The sequence below is a fragment of the Megalobrama amblycephala genome, linkage group LG3, assembly GCF_018812025.1.
Source record: "Megalobrama amblycephala isolate DHTTF-2021 linkage group LG3, ASM1881202v1, whole genome shotgun sequence".
Classification (NCBI taxonomy): domain Eukaryota; kingdom Metazoa; phylum Chordata; class Actinopteri; order Cypriniformes; family Xenocyprididae; genus Megalobrama; species Megalobrama amblycephala.
This window is the reverse complement of record NC_063046.1, coordinates 15,139,779-15,154,118: the sequence shown is the minus strand read 5'-3', so window position 1 is coordinate 15,154,118 and position 14,340 is coordinate 15,139,779. Positions and strand designations below refer to the sequence as shown.

General features: G+C 37.6%; 2 protein-coding genes across 9 annotated transcripts in view; one reads left to right on the top strand and one right to left on the bottom strand.

Moving 5' to 3' along the window:
* Positions 1-14,340, bottom strand: part of LOC125264640 (vitamin D 25-hydroxylase) — a 204,837-nt gene that overhangs the window by 3,327 nt on the left and 187,170 nt on the right. For 4 of the 7 annotated variants that reach the window (XM_048184171.1, XM_048184172.1, XM_048184174.1 and 1 more), the window contains one exon: positions 547-675. The exons of 1 other annotated variant lie outside the window; for it this stretch is intronic. In XM_048184171.1, coding sequence (XP_048040128.1) covers positions 547-621 — 75 coding nt within the window. In that variant the 5' untranslated portion in view covers positions 622-675. Of the gene's footprint in view, positions 1-546; positions 1,730-2,860; positions 3,079-14,340 lie in introns of those variants that run through there. 2 more of the 7 variants (XM_048184169.1, XM_048184168.1) reach the window with 2 other exon arrangements.
* calca (calcitonin/calcitonin-related polypeptide, alpha) lies at positions 3,245-10,142 on the top strand. 2 transcript variants are annotated; one of them, XM_048184178.1, is made up of 5 exons: positions 3,601-6,309; positions 6,887-6,978; positions 7,392-7,526; positions 8,879-9,064; positions 9,581-10,142. In XM_048184178.1, exons 2-4 carry the CDS (start codon positions 6,893-6,895, stop codon positions 9,036-9,038), a joined length of 381 nt encoding a protein of 126 aa, XP_048040135.1. In that variant the 5' UTR covers positions 3,601-6,309; positions 6,887-6,892; the 3' UTR covers positions 9,039-9,064; positions 9,581-10,142. The 2 variants fall into 2 exon arrangements, with proteins under 2 accessions (XP_048040134.1, XP_048040135.1); XM_048184177.1 differs by lacking the exons at positions 8,879-9,064; positions 9,581-10,142 and adding an exon at positions 8,129-8,628 and having other exon boundaries at positions 3,245-6,309.

Sequence of the window (14,340 nt, the reverse complement as noted above, 5' to 3'; positions counted from 1 at the left end):
ACCTACATTGCACAAAACATTTTTTTGACATAGTAGTAGACACGGAAGTAGTTAAACTAATATAAACTAATAACTAATATAAAGTGGGACCATTATCATAATTACTATTCAATTTTATTATTATATATTACTATATCAGAAACATCAATGTAACAATCAGGAGATATTTAATTACATTAACGATTACAATTCTAAGCAATAAATAAATAAATTCAAAAGGGACAGTGATAATGAAGTGGCTGGAGCAGCGCGTTAGAAAAAGAAACAAGTCAAGGCGCATAGCGACGCGTCGCAAAGGACGCTTCCATTGTAGACAGCTTCATTGATTACAAGACAGTAAGATGCATTGCAATGTTATGCATAACTATTATTATTATTTAGTGGCTTCAAATAACTTTTTAAAAGAAAAATCCATACAATTGACAACAAAAAATATACGTAAAAATTAAAAGCAGCATACTTGACAAGTGTATAATGCATGTTACGTGATTATGTCCAAGTAACTAAAAGAGAAGTTGAGGACTGAGAGTGAAGTGTCATCCGTACCTGTCCGTGGATATCACTCTGCCTCTTCATGTAGACGTGAGGCTCGGTGGCTAGGGACAGAATATTCCCTATCATGGGTAAAGGTGCCGGTCCAGGGGGAAACCCTCGGGGTCTCCGCTGCTTTAAGAGCTGGCGAGTCACCAGAAAAATGAAGAGTGTAATGAACAAACTGCCCACACATATGAGAGTTTGCTCCCAAGACACAGAGAACAGAGATGTCAACCGTTTAATCGACACCATTTTAGATACAAACACTTTGGGATAATCTGTGCTTTCTGAAAAGTTTCTAGAGCTCCGTTCTCTGTCAGACAGTGTAGGAGATCATCTTGCACATGTTGCTCTACATCCCCCGCCTCTTAAAGGCTAAGATTGGCTGGCGGAAAGAGCGCTTTGGATTAACTTGCATTGTGTTTGATTAAACGGTGGTCAGAAATATCGTTCGCGAGAATTCAGACCGATTTCTTTTCATTAGGGCAGACATCCAGAGGTACGTTTCCAAGCGGGATTTTCTTTGTAACTTGCAACATATATGTGGCCACGCCCACCCATACAAACCAAAAAAAGGACTTTGCAGTGGAAACCTCCTCTTCTTTGAAATAGTGACTGATTCAGTTCATTAAAGAGACTCGTTCATCGATTAATTGAGTGTCCCTCTAAGTGGTTACATCGTAGCGCAAGTAGGTTGTATCAGGCGAGAGTTTTTTTGTATGTAATGATTGAATCATCTCCTGAATCGATTCATTATAGATTCTTATCTTATCCTGCATTAGGTTTTGCATGCCTACAAATCTACTTAATAATAATAATAATAATAATAATAATAATTGTTTAGCATCATAAGCAATGTCCACACAAATTACAACACAGCAGGCCTAGGTGTATATTTTCCCTAAATTTGTCACCGGCTGAGCATTGTTTTATTTTATTATTCAAGCTGTAGTAAAAATACAGCATTTGCATACGTAAATTAAGTTGTTAACAATGTCATTTTTTTACACATTCATAATTCCGCAGATAATAATTCATAATTTAGAAGATCTTCGTTCACGAATAAGATATCAGTTCAAAATGTCCCAGAAATTCATTGCGTTCACGAACGAAATGTCAAAGACTATAGACCTTATGTAGCCCCGCCCCTTTTCAGCGTTGCGCTCGTTGTCTTTTGACTTCCGGTTTGTATTTCCACAGCGATATTACGTTTATGAATGAACTGCTCGTTTTAAAATCTTCCCGATCTACTGACATTTGTTAAGACATCTGCTTTAAACATAACAATGCTCATGATAACTTTCATTAACTCTACAACATGTAAATCCACTTAACCATCTAATTATTCTTTGACAGCGATGCCATAGAAATGTACAGAGCTACCGCAAAACGGAAGTTAAAAGACAATTTCATAAAGATGGCGGCGCGCTTGTTTCTCTGGTAAATAAGGTCTATAGAATAACACAAGACGTGTCACTCGTATTGTTCTGAATGGGAGAAAGTGTAATAACGCGCAATATGGCGGAATAAGTCCCGCCTTCTAAATATGAACCAATCGCCGACTGGTAAAGTCATCGCGTCACTGCAGCGGTCGTTAGAAGCACTGGTTTCTATAGAAACAGTCAGACTCGCGTCTCCGAAATGAGGCACAAGAGACGCGCATTTAGGTTTGCGAATGCGCATTAGCTTGATCCAGCCTGGAATTTTTTTTTTTTTTTTTTTGTCATGATTCGATAGTTTGGAAAAACATTTATGAGACAGTTGTTGTCAGATTTCATTGGTGATTGCAAATATGAAATTTAATCGTAAGGTTGGCGAACAGTTTTGGAGAATTTTGATGTTTCCCCATTCAAAGAGATAGGAGCTGCATGATGCCCAGGATGCCCGAGAGGCGTTTCAAAGATGGCCGCCGAGTGAAATGACTTGTCTTAAAGGGACTTTGGAAATGTTCAGACTCGAAACATCGACTCGTTCAATGGAGGGGGCGTGTCCGTTTAGTAGTTCCATCCAATGAGATTCTCCTTCACAGTCCTTACTTGAATGCTATTTGCTCGTGCTGCAGTCAGTCAGTCAGTCTTTACTAACATTAATGCTTTGACAAAGTCGGTCCAGTCGTTTGTCGTTAGAATGCACACTAATGTTTAAACTATCTATATTTATATACTATAAATATATAAATGACCAACTTTGAAGGCAGGAAATCAGTCACGTGCTTCAAAAGGCAGAGAAACATACGGAAGGGAACGTGAATGATTTGTTCAAAAGCACTAATTCGTTCACAAATGAAATATCACTAACGTTACTTTGAATTAAATGAGTCACTTACCATTGATAATGTGAGTTTGGCCGAAGTTCCGAAGAGTTCGACATTTTACAGAGAGTTTAAGATTTACGATAGTTTTAAAATAAATTAATAAGGTCCGCCCGGCCCAAAACATTTCTTCTTTTTTCATGATAAGTGAGAGAAAAAGACAGTGTTTTGTAAAAGGTTTTCGGTTTAGACACGTTTGCACTGTAGGATTTGTGCTACAAACTTTGACCTTATGGTGGAACTCCCCGCCTCCAACCATGTCAGCATTTTTTTCCCTGCTATTTTAAGTAAGAGCTGCACGTTTATCAAGTCACCGTAGGCGTCTACAAGAGCACCCAGTTTAATTAATCAGTACATATTATACAGTATGAATGGTTTGTGATCATTTTTATTATCCGTGTGGTGTTGTGGGTGTATTATTTAAACAAAAGCATTATGCTTCTGCACTGCTGAACACATTCAAAAAGCATGTAAATGGTTTAAATAATATTATCAGGGGCTATGCACTGATAAATGGGCTATCTTTCACATTTAAAACTCAAATTGTCATAAATAATGTAATGTATATTACTCACTTTAATTAGGAAATTGTTTTCAAATTAATTGAAAAATGAAAAAACAATTCAGAACTAACAGAACAAAACACTGTACATTTCCATAGTGCACAACAATCACCAAATATACAAATATATAAATAAATAACTTATGTATAGTTATCAATAAACAGCACCTCAGAAAAAGCTAACAGTGCCTGCAGAATGGCATAACCCTTTTATCTTAATTGCAGCCTATAAAAATTGCATGAGCTTGTATTTATAAACTGTGTATAGTGGAAAATGCTGTCTTGAGCAAATAATAGGTTAACAAAGCATATGCCTTTCCATAACACAAAAAAAAAAAAGATTTCTGTATGAACCTCTGCATGTTATTTTGTGTGTGTGTGTGTGTGTGTGTGTGAATGAAGTATCAGAGTGGTAACTATAGCAATCAAATAGGCTACTAATTTGATCATTAATCATCCTGGTTTTCTCAGTATTTGATTTTCCACATTGATGATGCTCCATTACATGGTGTCTTTGGGCCTTATTATCTATGAAGCTTACAACTGAGCTCTTTCATTGGTATTGATGGATAAATCCAGCAGGTCTCAGAGGATTCTGTTCAAAGACTGCAGTGTTTGTGATATATAACGAGGACATCTAGAAAATTCAATATATCCTCCCATAAGAAACACTTCTTATTATGGATTTGGTATGGCAAAAGTAAAAGTCAGTCAACATAAATTAATCAATAAAGGAATTTGAGGCCTCAGAGGAGCAACGGCATATTATGAAAAGAAATCCTTTGCTGTGATTTTAGCAAAAGACGAGGCCAAAAATGTAATTAGTAATGGAGGGCGTCGTGTTTCAGAAATAGCTTTTTCCTGCATATTGCATATTGCATTTTGCGCTGGCGTTGCACATACAGTAAGCAGTTTTGAATGGGCCCAGCTCATAACCATCAGAGGTGTCTCAGTCATTCTTTTTGTTAGTCCTTGGTGACTTGGTAGCGTGCCAATCCCAGTCAGATGATGCCGTCGGTTGTTAATGTAGTCTAAATAAAAGGATAGCGCCTGATCAGTAAAGCACACAGACGAGATTATGATGAACTCTAACTCGCTAAGGAGGGTTGATTGATGAGCAACACTCAGTGATTAAATCTCATTTCCTTAATGTCTAAGGATGAACCGTGCTGGCTCCTTGCTGCCCATTTAGTGCTACTCATTGTCTCAGAGAGGGTTATGGATTGTGTTTAGTTTTCCTCTCAGAGTCATTACAAATAACACTTAATCCCTGCTCTGTTCCATCTGCAGGTGTTTAAACAGCCACGCAGACCAAAAAAAGCTGTGTCGGATGTCTCCTGCGCCATGATATAACAGCTACCGTAACTGATGCCGATCCTCAAACGAACTCATGACGAATGTCTCAAATAGGAGCATAGGCGGATGCAGCCCATGAGCAAACACAATCCAAAAGGACATCGTCTGCTTCGAAGCGAAATGATTATCTGTCTTCTGAAATAATTTACAGAAGGCCGGCTGGAGTGAGTGATGTTAAAGCATGACCAAATTTGAAAGGTTACAGTATTGACTCTGAAGTTTGATGCAGGAAAGGAAAACTCTCAACTTTGTTTGCTTACTCAATGAACTATGGGCATGGTAAGACTCAGCAAAGTGTTCCTCTGGCGGAAATGACCCTTCATTAGGCAGAAGGAGTTCATCACGCATGCAAGTGTGTTTTGCGTCCATAGCGGGGGTCCCTGGTCCTGTCACGTTGCCCAGATTTACTGATTCCGTCATTGGCGCGGCTTTGGGTTCGATTGCACTAAAAGGCTCATCCAGACTAATGGGGTTCCTATGTGACGCAAACACTGTCTCTTAGTGGAAATGGTTTATTAGGCCTTAGCCAATAAAAAAGAGGAGTCAGATGATGCCTCAAGACAAAGAGTTCTGTAATTGGTACTGAGATAGACTGAGATTGTTATGGACATAACCTCTTTGATTCTGACAAAGGGTCACGTCACCACGGAAACCCAAATAAGGACAAGAGCAATGTTGCAATTGATCACACACATTATTACCGGATACACAGTGAAAGGGTATTTGATTTTGTTTTCCGCTATCAACATTTGTACTGCACGTAATGTAAAATGGATTTACGGAAATGTCACACATAATCCATTTGTTTTTTTCCCCCTCTCTTTTCTTTAAGTATGTAGCCATAACAGTTTTGCTTATGTGCTTTACCCAAGGTTTTCCGAACAGTTATCAAAGGTATGATTTTAGAAAATTAAAATTGATGAATTAAGCAGGAACTGAAGTATACAATCTTATATGTGTAATAGAGCCATATCACATATGCACAAAGTGGTTGATAGATAGATAGATAGATAGATAGATAGATAGATAGATAGATAGATAGATAGATAGATAGATAGATAGATAGATAGATAGATAGATAGATAGATAGATAGATCACAACCAATAGTTTTGGATCCAAGACTTATATGGTTGGCACTAAGAATCATCACAACGGAAAAACAGATCATAGACTTTCTTTAAATAGTTCCCTTACATTTTTTTTTCAAACAATATTGAATTTTGCTGATCATTGGTGAATTTTTGTGAATGGAGCAGTTTGTGATTGAAGAATGACGTCATTAGTGTGACACACTCTTTATCATTTTCCAGAAGCCCGAGAACAATCTGGTTGGTTGGATGAGGGAGCAGTGAGCTCTGGTTGGCTGTCAGAGAATCATTAAACGCCCACACTGTCAATAGAGAGACCCACATGGTGGGTATATAGGCAGGTGTATTGTAGCTTAATGCAACAGACTCAAAATTTCATTCGAGTTGAAATATCCCCTCTATTTTGGGACGACTCTTTTCTATACTCCATCTATTGCACGAAGCTCAACATCTCAAGGTAAGTAACAACTATTTATGGCTTGACACATAATAGATGTGCCGGGCTTTAAATAAATATACTGTACCGTAGATGTGTGTAAATAAAATAAATAAAATGTTAGGGAGAGCTTAATGGTATATACATTACTCTTTGGCTCTGTAGTTTAACAGAAAGGCATGCTCGATGGATTTTTTTTTTTCCAAGGAGAACTGGACGGCTCCTTAGACCTGGCGGTGGGTGCAGAGACAGCAGTTCATTACACTAATGCACAGGGTCCTGCTGGAAGGGAAATCACAAGACTAATATCTTTAATGCTGCAGTTATAGCATAGCACCTGACAGTAGGAGACCTCTGCACCAACCACACAAGCTCTGATTCTTCTGCAGCAAAAAGGAGAACGAGAATGTGTGGAGAACTTTCCAAATATTATGATTCTAGTTTTTAAGCTCAGTCAAATGTTCCAGTGACAGTGTAAAGATAAGTTTAAGGGGGGTGCTAAAAATGTCTTTTCATCAGTGACGGCTTGGCCATGACATTTTTTTCGTCACTTTGGGTCTGTTCTTAAACTATCTAATGATGAAATGTTTCACTGCAGGGGACCATGGTTATGTTGAAGATCTCCGCTTTCCTTGTTGCCTACGCTCTGATTATTTGCCAGATGTACAGCTCTAATGCAGCTCCTGCCAGGTAAGCTTCTATAAGAAACATATTGTCATGTTGATAAATGCTTAAAGGGCAGTGTTTTTCCTTTGTTAATTCCTCAAATGAGCTAAATATGTTTGTAAGTGAAATTGGTGCTTTGGTAAATTCATTCGGACGAAGCAAGAGAGCATATGTTTTCATTAGAGGTTGCGGCATCATGGACTATCAGTCTTCTGATTACATCAGATGAATCCCGGCCAAACCCACTTTGCTTACGACAGTATTGATCGGGCGATAAATCTTAACTTGGCAACTGGACAGCTTTTAAGTGCCATACTCTTAGCAGATTGTTTTGCTTATGTTTAGGATTTGATGTAGCAAGCAAAAAGTGCTTTTGTCATACAAACCATTTGTATAGTCCTCTAAGACACGATAATCACGAAGACATTGCGTTGCAGGCCTGCACTGGAATCATCACCAGATCGAACTACGCTTACCGACTACGAAGCGAGAAGATTGCTTCACGCAATTGTCAAAGAATTCATGCAGATGACCGCAGAGGACATGGAACAAGAAGCTACTGAGGAAAACAGGTACAAATCCCATTGCGTGTATTTCTCGAATCATTCCAACGCAATCTGTTGAATAATTTAGCGAGTGTGAACTGATTTGTTTCTCTCGTATTCAAGAAAGTAAGCCCGCAATGCCTCCAACATGAGAGCAATACCTCCTTAATGTCAAGTGTACTTTTACTTGTTGTAAATGACAGGTATGTGAAGAATGTCTGTACAGAAATGGGGAATTATTTTTCTATTAAGGCTGTAGAGTTCTCTGCCAGTTTATTCTCTGCATGAAACTTCATTTACCCGTCAGATTTATGAGAGATTGACCACTTGTAAATGCCTGTTTGCTCTTAATGCATGAAAACGAGTATATCAAACGGCATGGACGGAAGCATGATCTGAAAACATGTGAGGAAATGCCTGCATGATATGCTCAAGTAAAGACATGAAAAGTGCAGTAGAAATGAATTATTGAAGCATGATGTGTTTTACGAGACCATAATGACAGCCGTGCGAGGAAGCATGTCAACATGCATCCTGTCATCATGTCTATCCTGTATGTGAACAGAACGAATGCCCTTGCATGTCTACGTGTCTATGAGTTTCTCTGCATGTGGTCTGTTTCCTCACAGCCTGGGTAGACCCGTGTCCAAGCGCTGCTCCAGCCTCAGCACTTGCGTGCTGGGGAAACTGTCCCAGGAGCTGCACAAACTGCAGACGTATCCACGCACCAATGTAGGAGCGGGTACACCGGGCAAGAAGCGCAGCCTGGAAGAGAGTGATGTGTTGGCTGGCTACGGAGAGGCGCTCGATCGTGTCTAATCGGCAGCGGCTGTAAACCCGTGCTTGGCCCTGATATGCGAGTGCATGTGGAAGTTTGCTTGCCTGATTGACTTGAAAGAACATTTTTTTCTACTTTTTTTGGCAGAGTAGCAAATCTCAGACAGACACTGTTCCACTCATTTCATATAGTCACTGGATCTATTTGGGTTATATAACTGATTCATAAAATCGGGGAGCTCTCATTGGTAGATAGGGTGTAACAACAAGCTTTTTTTAACCCACAGCAAAATTCCTGTCTTGTATGATTTGACTTTGTTCTTGATCTAATAAAGATATTTTTAGAAGGAGATCTTTTTTGCCTGTTGTTTGTTTAAAGCTCAGACAAGAACAAGCATTTTTATTATTTGATAAATTGCATTTAATCAGGCTTAAGTATCCATTTTAGGTAAGATATATTATTGCTGACATTTTCTTTTTTGTTAAATATATTTGATGCATAAATTATGTACATTTCCAATCAATTTCAAAGTCTTTTAATATGTTGATTTATTTCTTCTAAATGAATATTTCACTTCCCATTCATTTTTTTACCCCTCCAGTGTTACGACACAGAAGAGAGCCTGTAACACGGCCACATGTGTGACCCATCGCCTGGCAGATTTCCTGAGCCGCTCGGGGGGAATTGGAAGCAGCAAATTTGTCCCCACTAATGTGGGCTCCCAGGCGTTCGGCAGACGAAGGAGGCTCAGTCAGGAGTAGTCAAATGAATGGGTCTTCGTGAAATGGTACGTGAATAGTGTTCTGAACCCGCTCATGTCTTTTTAAGTGTCAGAGTCATCGCATTCATTTTATGTGAACCGCAATCAAGATAATTCCGTCACGACGTCCTGTTTTATGTTTTATTAAGATTATGTGATCATATTAAACCAGTACCTCCAATGACAAATACAGTCCACCCTAAAAATCTGGGATTCAAAATTTAAACCTGTATATAAACAAAAGGTTGTAGGTGTATTTTTTTTTTAGTAAAAAAAGAAAAAAAGAATTCCTTTTAAATTTTTCAGTTGAACTTCTCTCAAATTATTATGCTCATATTTGTGTGTGTTTGTGTGATATAAAAATAAGCATTTTCATAAGTGTACAATCAACAAGAAATTTTTCTATCATTGCACCTTATTCTATTTACAATAGATAAAAAAAAGTTTCAGTTTCAACTTCTCTCATATTATAGTTATATTATGAATTTATGTTGCTGGTGTCATATACAATGATGATAACATCTTAAATAAATCTTTCGACAGGTCACCAATCTACATGTCCAGTCTTCTTTGATCGCCGTCAATAAAAGAGAAACCATCATGTCCTCATTATGAACCCTGGGAATGGAAACCCCTCACTTTCATCTGAACGGACTCCAGTTGATAGCACTGATCGTTTCCATCCAGCCAGACATTATAACTGCTTATCTTTTTGGTTCTTCAACAAGGCAACATAAGTTTAAAAAAAGAAAAAGAAATGAGAAAGGGGTGATGATCAGTAACCATCATTTTTCTACTCATTTGGATCTGAGGAAAAGCATTGCTTCATTCTTTCCTCTCAGCACATTCAGTATGTACAGTCTGGTTTGGCCCATGTTCCTTTAATGTGTCTCAGCACATTACGGTATTTTGGGGATCATATTAAAGCAGTGCCTCATAAAAAGGCTTCCCTGAATATGGATGTGTCTTGTGCCTTGATGTAAAACACTTTACATGCCGCTGTTGTACAGTATGTTTGAAATAAAGGAGGGAGGTACTACCACTGAATTACAAATTGTAACAATTGTGAATTTGAGCAAGATTAAAATGTATTTTAGATACATAAGGTTTGGGGTACTTGATTTATTGACTGACTGGTTGTTTCAGTAATTCGTCTGCATAGTCTTACACATGCCCCCTCATGTCATGCTTGATCTTGCATTTCTGATACAATAATCAGAATTAAATGATGACCACAAGGTTCAGCATTACCCTACGATTGTCCAGTTGTTCTGAATGCCAATTTAAACGGTCGTAATCCAATGGAGCACTGAAATAGATCCAACTGAAAGAGTCTAATTAAGCAATTCAGTTTGTAAACCAATGCTAATCTAGCACAATTCATTCAAATCTAATATCTAAAAGAAAAAAAGAAAAAATCCTGTCAAAAAATATAAATCTTACTTCTATATCTGAATAATAGTAGCCTAGTACTGCCTGTTTGAGTAAAAACAAAGACTTTGCATCATTGCATTGTGTTTTGTAACCCCAGAGACATGCTTTATTTGTTCTTATTGGGTCCTCTGCGCATATTACTGTGACAGCAGCCATTCTCTATAAACCCTTCTGGGAACCGTTCGCCATGATTCTGTTTTCTAGTGGCTAATTGTCATGCTGGTCTCCCAACAGTGACCACCCATGGGAACTTGTTTACAGTCAAATCAGTTTCCTAAAATAGAAGTAAAATGGCCTTTTTGGTGTCATTTAGAGGGACCGCAGAGACCCGTTATGAATTGATCTTTATATTTACTGACGCCACCGAGGTCTTATGAAACACGTCTCTCTGATCTCGTAAGCAGGAGTGACGTTTAAATAATGTATCTTACGCACAATATACAGGATCTTTTCCTGCATCTATTTGAGCGAACGAAACCTTTAATATATTTCATAATTTAAGAAATAACATTTTATGTGCTTCAGCACAATGTGAATGATTCATTTTCATTCATATAATCTCATAAATGGGGCTCATTCTAATCACCAAAACCACTCATCCAAGTTTCCCATCACAGCCTTCTCAACAATCCTGACGGCAAGTGCTTTCTTGTGTCCTCACACAGTTCAAATGGATCCCATCCAGTTAGATGCTTTGTTAATTAACCTCTATGCCCTTATAGTAGTAGTGAGTCATTTCATATTGCAGTGCCTCTGCTGCCCGGCCCATTCCTCTCTGCTAATAAGGAGGGATTGTAAGTTCTCGTGCCTCTGAGAGGCAGGGTCTCTTTGAGAGCCAGCCAGTCAATTAATCTTTATCTGCAAACTTTTACATTACATTACTCCTATCACTGTACACATTTCATTGTAATTACATCTGACATATTTCACAATGCAAACAGAAGAGAAAATGCAACAATTGCAATAAAAGCTCCTAGATTTGAATTAGATGTATTCTTTTAATAGCTTTAAGTAATGTTTTTTTTTTTTTTTTTTTTTAATCAGCAGTAAAAACAGATGGATGGTTATTTTTGGTATGTTTAAGTAAACAATAACAAATAAAAAAAAAATCTCTGCAGTTATTTGCTAATTGAGCTGCATAATTGAGTTCGGAAGTACGATGATATCTCCACAAGATGTCATTAAGTAAATGGATTACAAGTCTCCGGCGCTGTACATCCAACTTAAAAGAAATGGACTGATTTAAATGAAATACATCAACACATGGAGCTAAATAAAGCAGCTAGTGCTTTAGCGTCTATGTGGCAGTCAGCCAGTCACTTCGCCTATGACAAATACTGTTTAAACATGCTGGCTAAAATGCTAAGCAGTCTAAAATTGAAGGACTGCATTTCTAGAATGACGCAGAAAAGAATCCTACACCATCTAGTCAGTTAATTACTATTTAATAGCATCTGTCAAAACAATTCAACATATATTACGTCACCTCCTCAAAAAACAGGATAAACATCAACATATTATATGATAGCATGAAGTTTCTCTCTTTTCATTATAATTAATGGGGATTTTTTTAATTAGGTTTGACATTCATTGATTTATTTTTCTGTATATGTGATCTCAATTAAATCATTTTCATTAGGGAGAGCTGTGCGGGGCGGTTCTGTTTGTTGTCACATACTAGATGCGCTTTACTGTAAAAAGCAATTGCTTTGATTGAAGGCAAAGTGACGCACATCCGCTAATGAGATCAATGGCAGAATATAGAAAACATGATATTTACCAAGCCTCTCACCCTGAGTGGAACAAGAAAAGCCTAAAGGAAAGAAAAAAAAAATCAATTCTTTCCACATCACTCTCTTGTGGACTCTGTTTATGGAAGATGAAATGGGCATTTTGGCCCCAAACCAGGTATAAGATTGCTGTCTGCATTCTCATAGGAGATCCTATTCTACGTCGATTGAACAATATAAATTAATAGCCTGTTTCAAAATTAATAATCTGTACCGACTATGCTGACCTGACATCTTCACACCTGTGCTTGTGTGTGATGATAAATGTGTGTTGCATGAAGACAAAACACAACTATTTACTTCACACAAATTACAACAAAAAATGTGTTTTTTCATGAATTACTTATTTTATTATTTTTTTATTAAGATATTTATGATACTGATGATGAGTTGGACCAGATGGTAAATGCTTTTGTTGTTGTTGCTCTTTACTAATTTTAATAAGTTTACTCTTGTTTTCAAATGTGGGAAATAGAACTAAGAACGAGTAGGTTTTACACAGATCCTGACCACAAACCGAAGGCAGCTAGATTTATTAATAAGACATAAAATACTCGGTTACATGAGCCAATCTGCACATTGTTTCTGGTTTCATTGCTTTTCTTTTGGTAAAGTTACGCATGGTTGAAACTATCATGAAATCAGTGAACTGACGCCCACTTTCCTCCTCTTCGAAAACAGTTTGCATTCAATTATCAATAATCCGTGAAATTGAGGTTACATAGAGATGAATGAGCAAAGTGTAGTCAATGAGCATAATTTGCTTGTAAGGGAGGGAAGGGTCTAATCATAATCTGAATCTCTTATCAAAATTACAATATTAATGATCTGTTCTTGCTGTAAAACTACTCAAGCCAGAGTGATAAATCCTCACAAAAACTGTGATAATTTTCAAAAGACATGAGCTGGAATTGAGAAAATGCTCAGGGGAATAAGTAATCGTTTAAACTGTGTGCGTGTCTGTGAGAGAGAATGAAGCTGTCTCTAAATCAGCCCTGGGCGTGATGTTTAGAATGATGGACACTTAACACAGAGAAAATGATTTTTTATTTAAATTAAAAATTCACTGTATGGAAAACCCTTATAAACCTTTGGATTTCAATAACCAGAAGGCCAACATTTGGCAGCAGTCTTTACCAAAAATATCTTGTAATTTCTTATATGTTTAATTCAAATATAGCCAGGAGGATTTTGTACAATTCTGCAGTTTTTTTCATTGTCTGGTGTGAGTCTCTTGAGGTCATGATAAAGCAACTCAGTGGTTTGAGGTCAGGACTCAAGGTGTGTTTTCATTTGTTGAAGCCATTCTGTAGCTGAATAGGCTGCAACTTCTGTTGAGTTTAATTGGGCTAAAATTTTATTTTATCTGCCCACGGAACATTTTCTAGTTGTTCTGCGGAACATTAAAGCGCTCAACTTTAAATGTGCAGAAATGGGTTTTTATGTTTTGTTCCAGCTCTGACCAACCCCTTCAATCTTGTCTTATTGATTGGCGTCCAGGTTAGATAACTCTTTAGTCAATATTAGGGATTCACACTTTTTCCATTTTGCACTGTCAATGTTTACATGGTGTCCAATAAAGACATGAAAAACAAATCACTGATTAACATTCATTGTTATCTGTGAATCATTTATGCAGATTGTTTGTGTTACTTGTTAACTTAGTTGGAGACCAGATCAAATTTTATGACCAAGTTATGCAGAACCCCCATTTTAAGCCCCACCCAGGTAAATCCAAAGGATTTTATTTGATATTCACATACTTTTTCCAACAACTGTAAATAATTCTAATCCATTTCTTTCTCACACTTACGTACAGAAACTGCAGTCACTCTGTATGGGCACCAGTGCACTTTATCCGATATGAGCTTGAAGACTCACAAGCCATTAGCTCACCACTGTTTCCACTATATATCTGATAAGCGTCTTCCTGGGTCGCCATTTAGGCCATACATCCATCCCAAGATCAATAGTGTGCACTTGCATTAGAGACACATGTTGGACCAAGTGGACTGACCATATGGAGACAGGCACAAAGAGCAGTCTGTATTGTAAGATCAATAATGAATATCTTTTAAA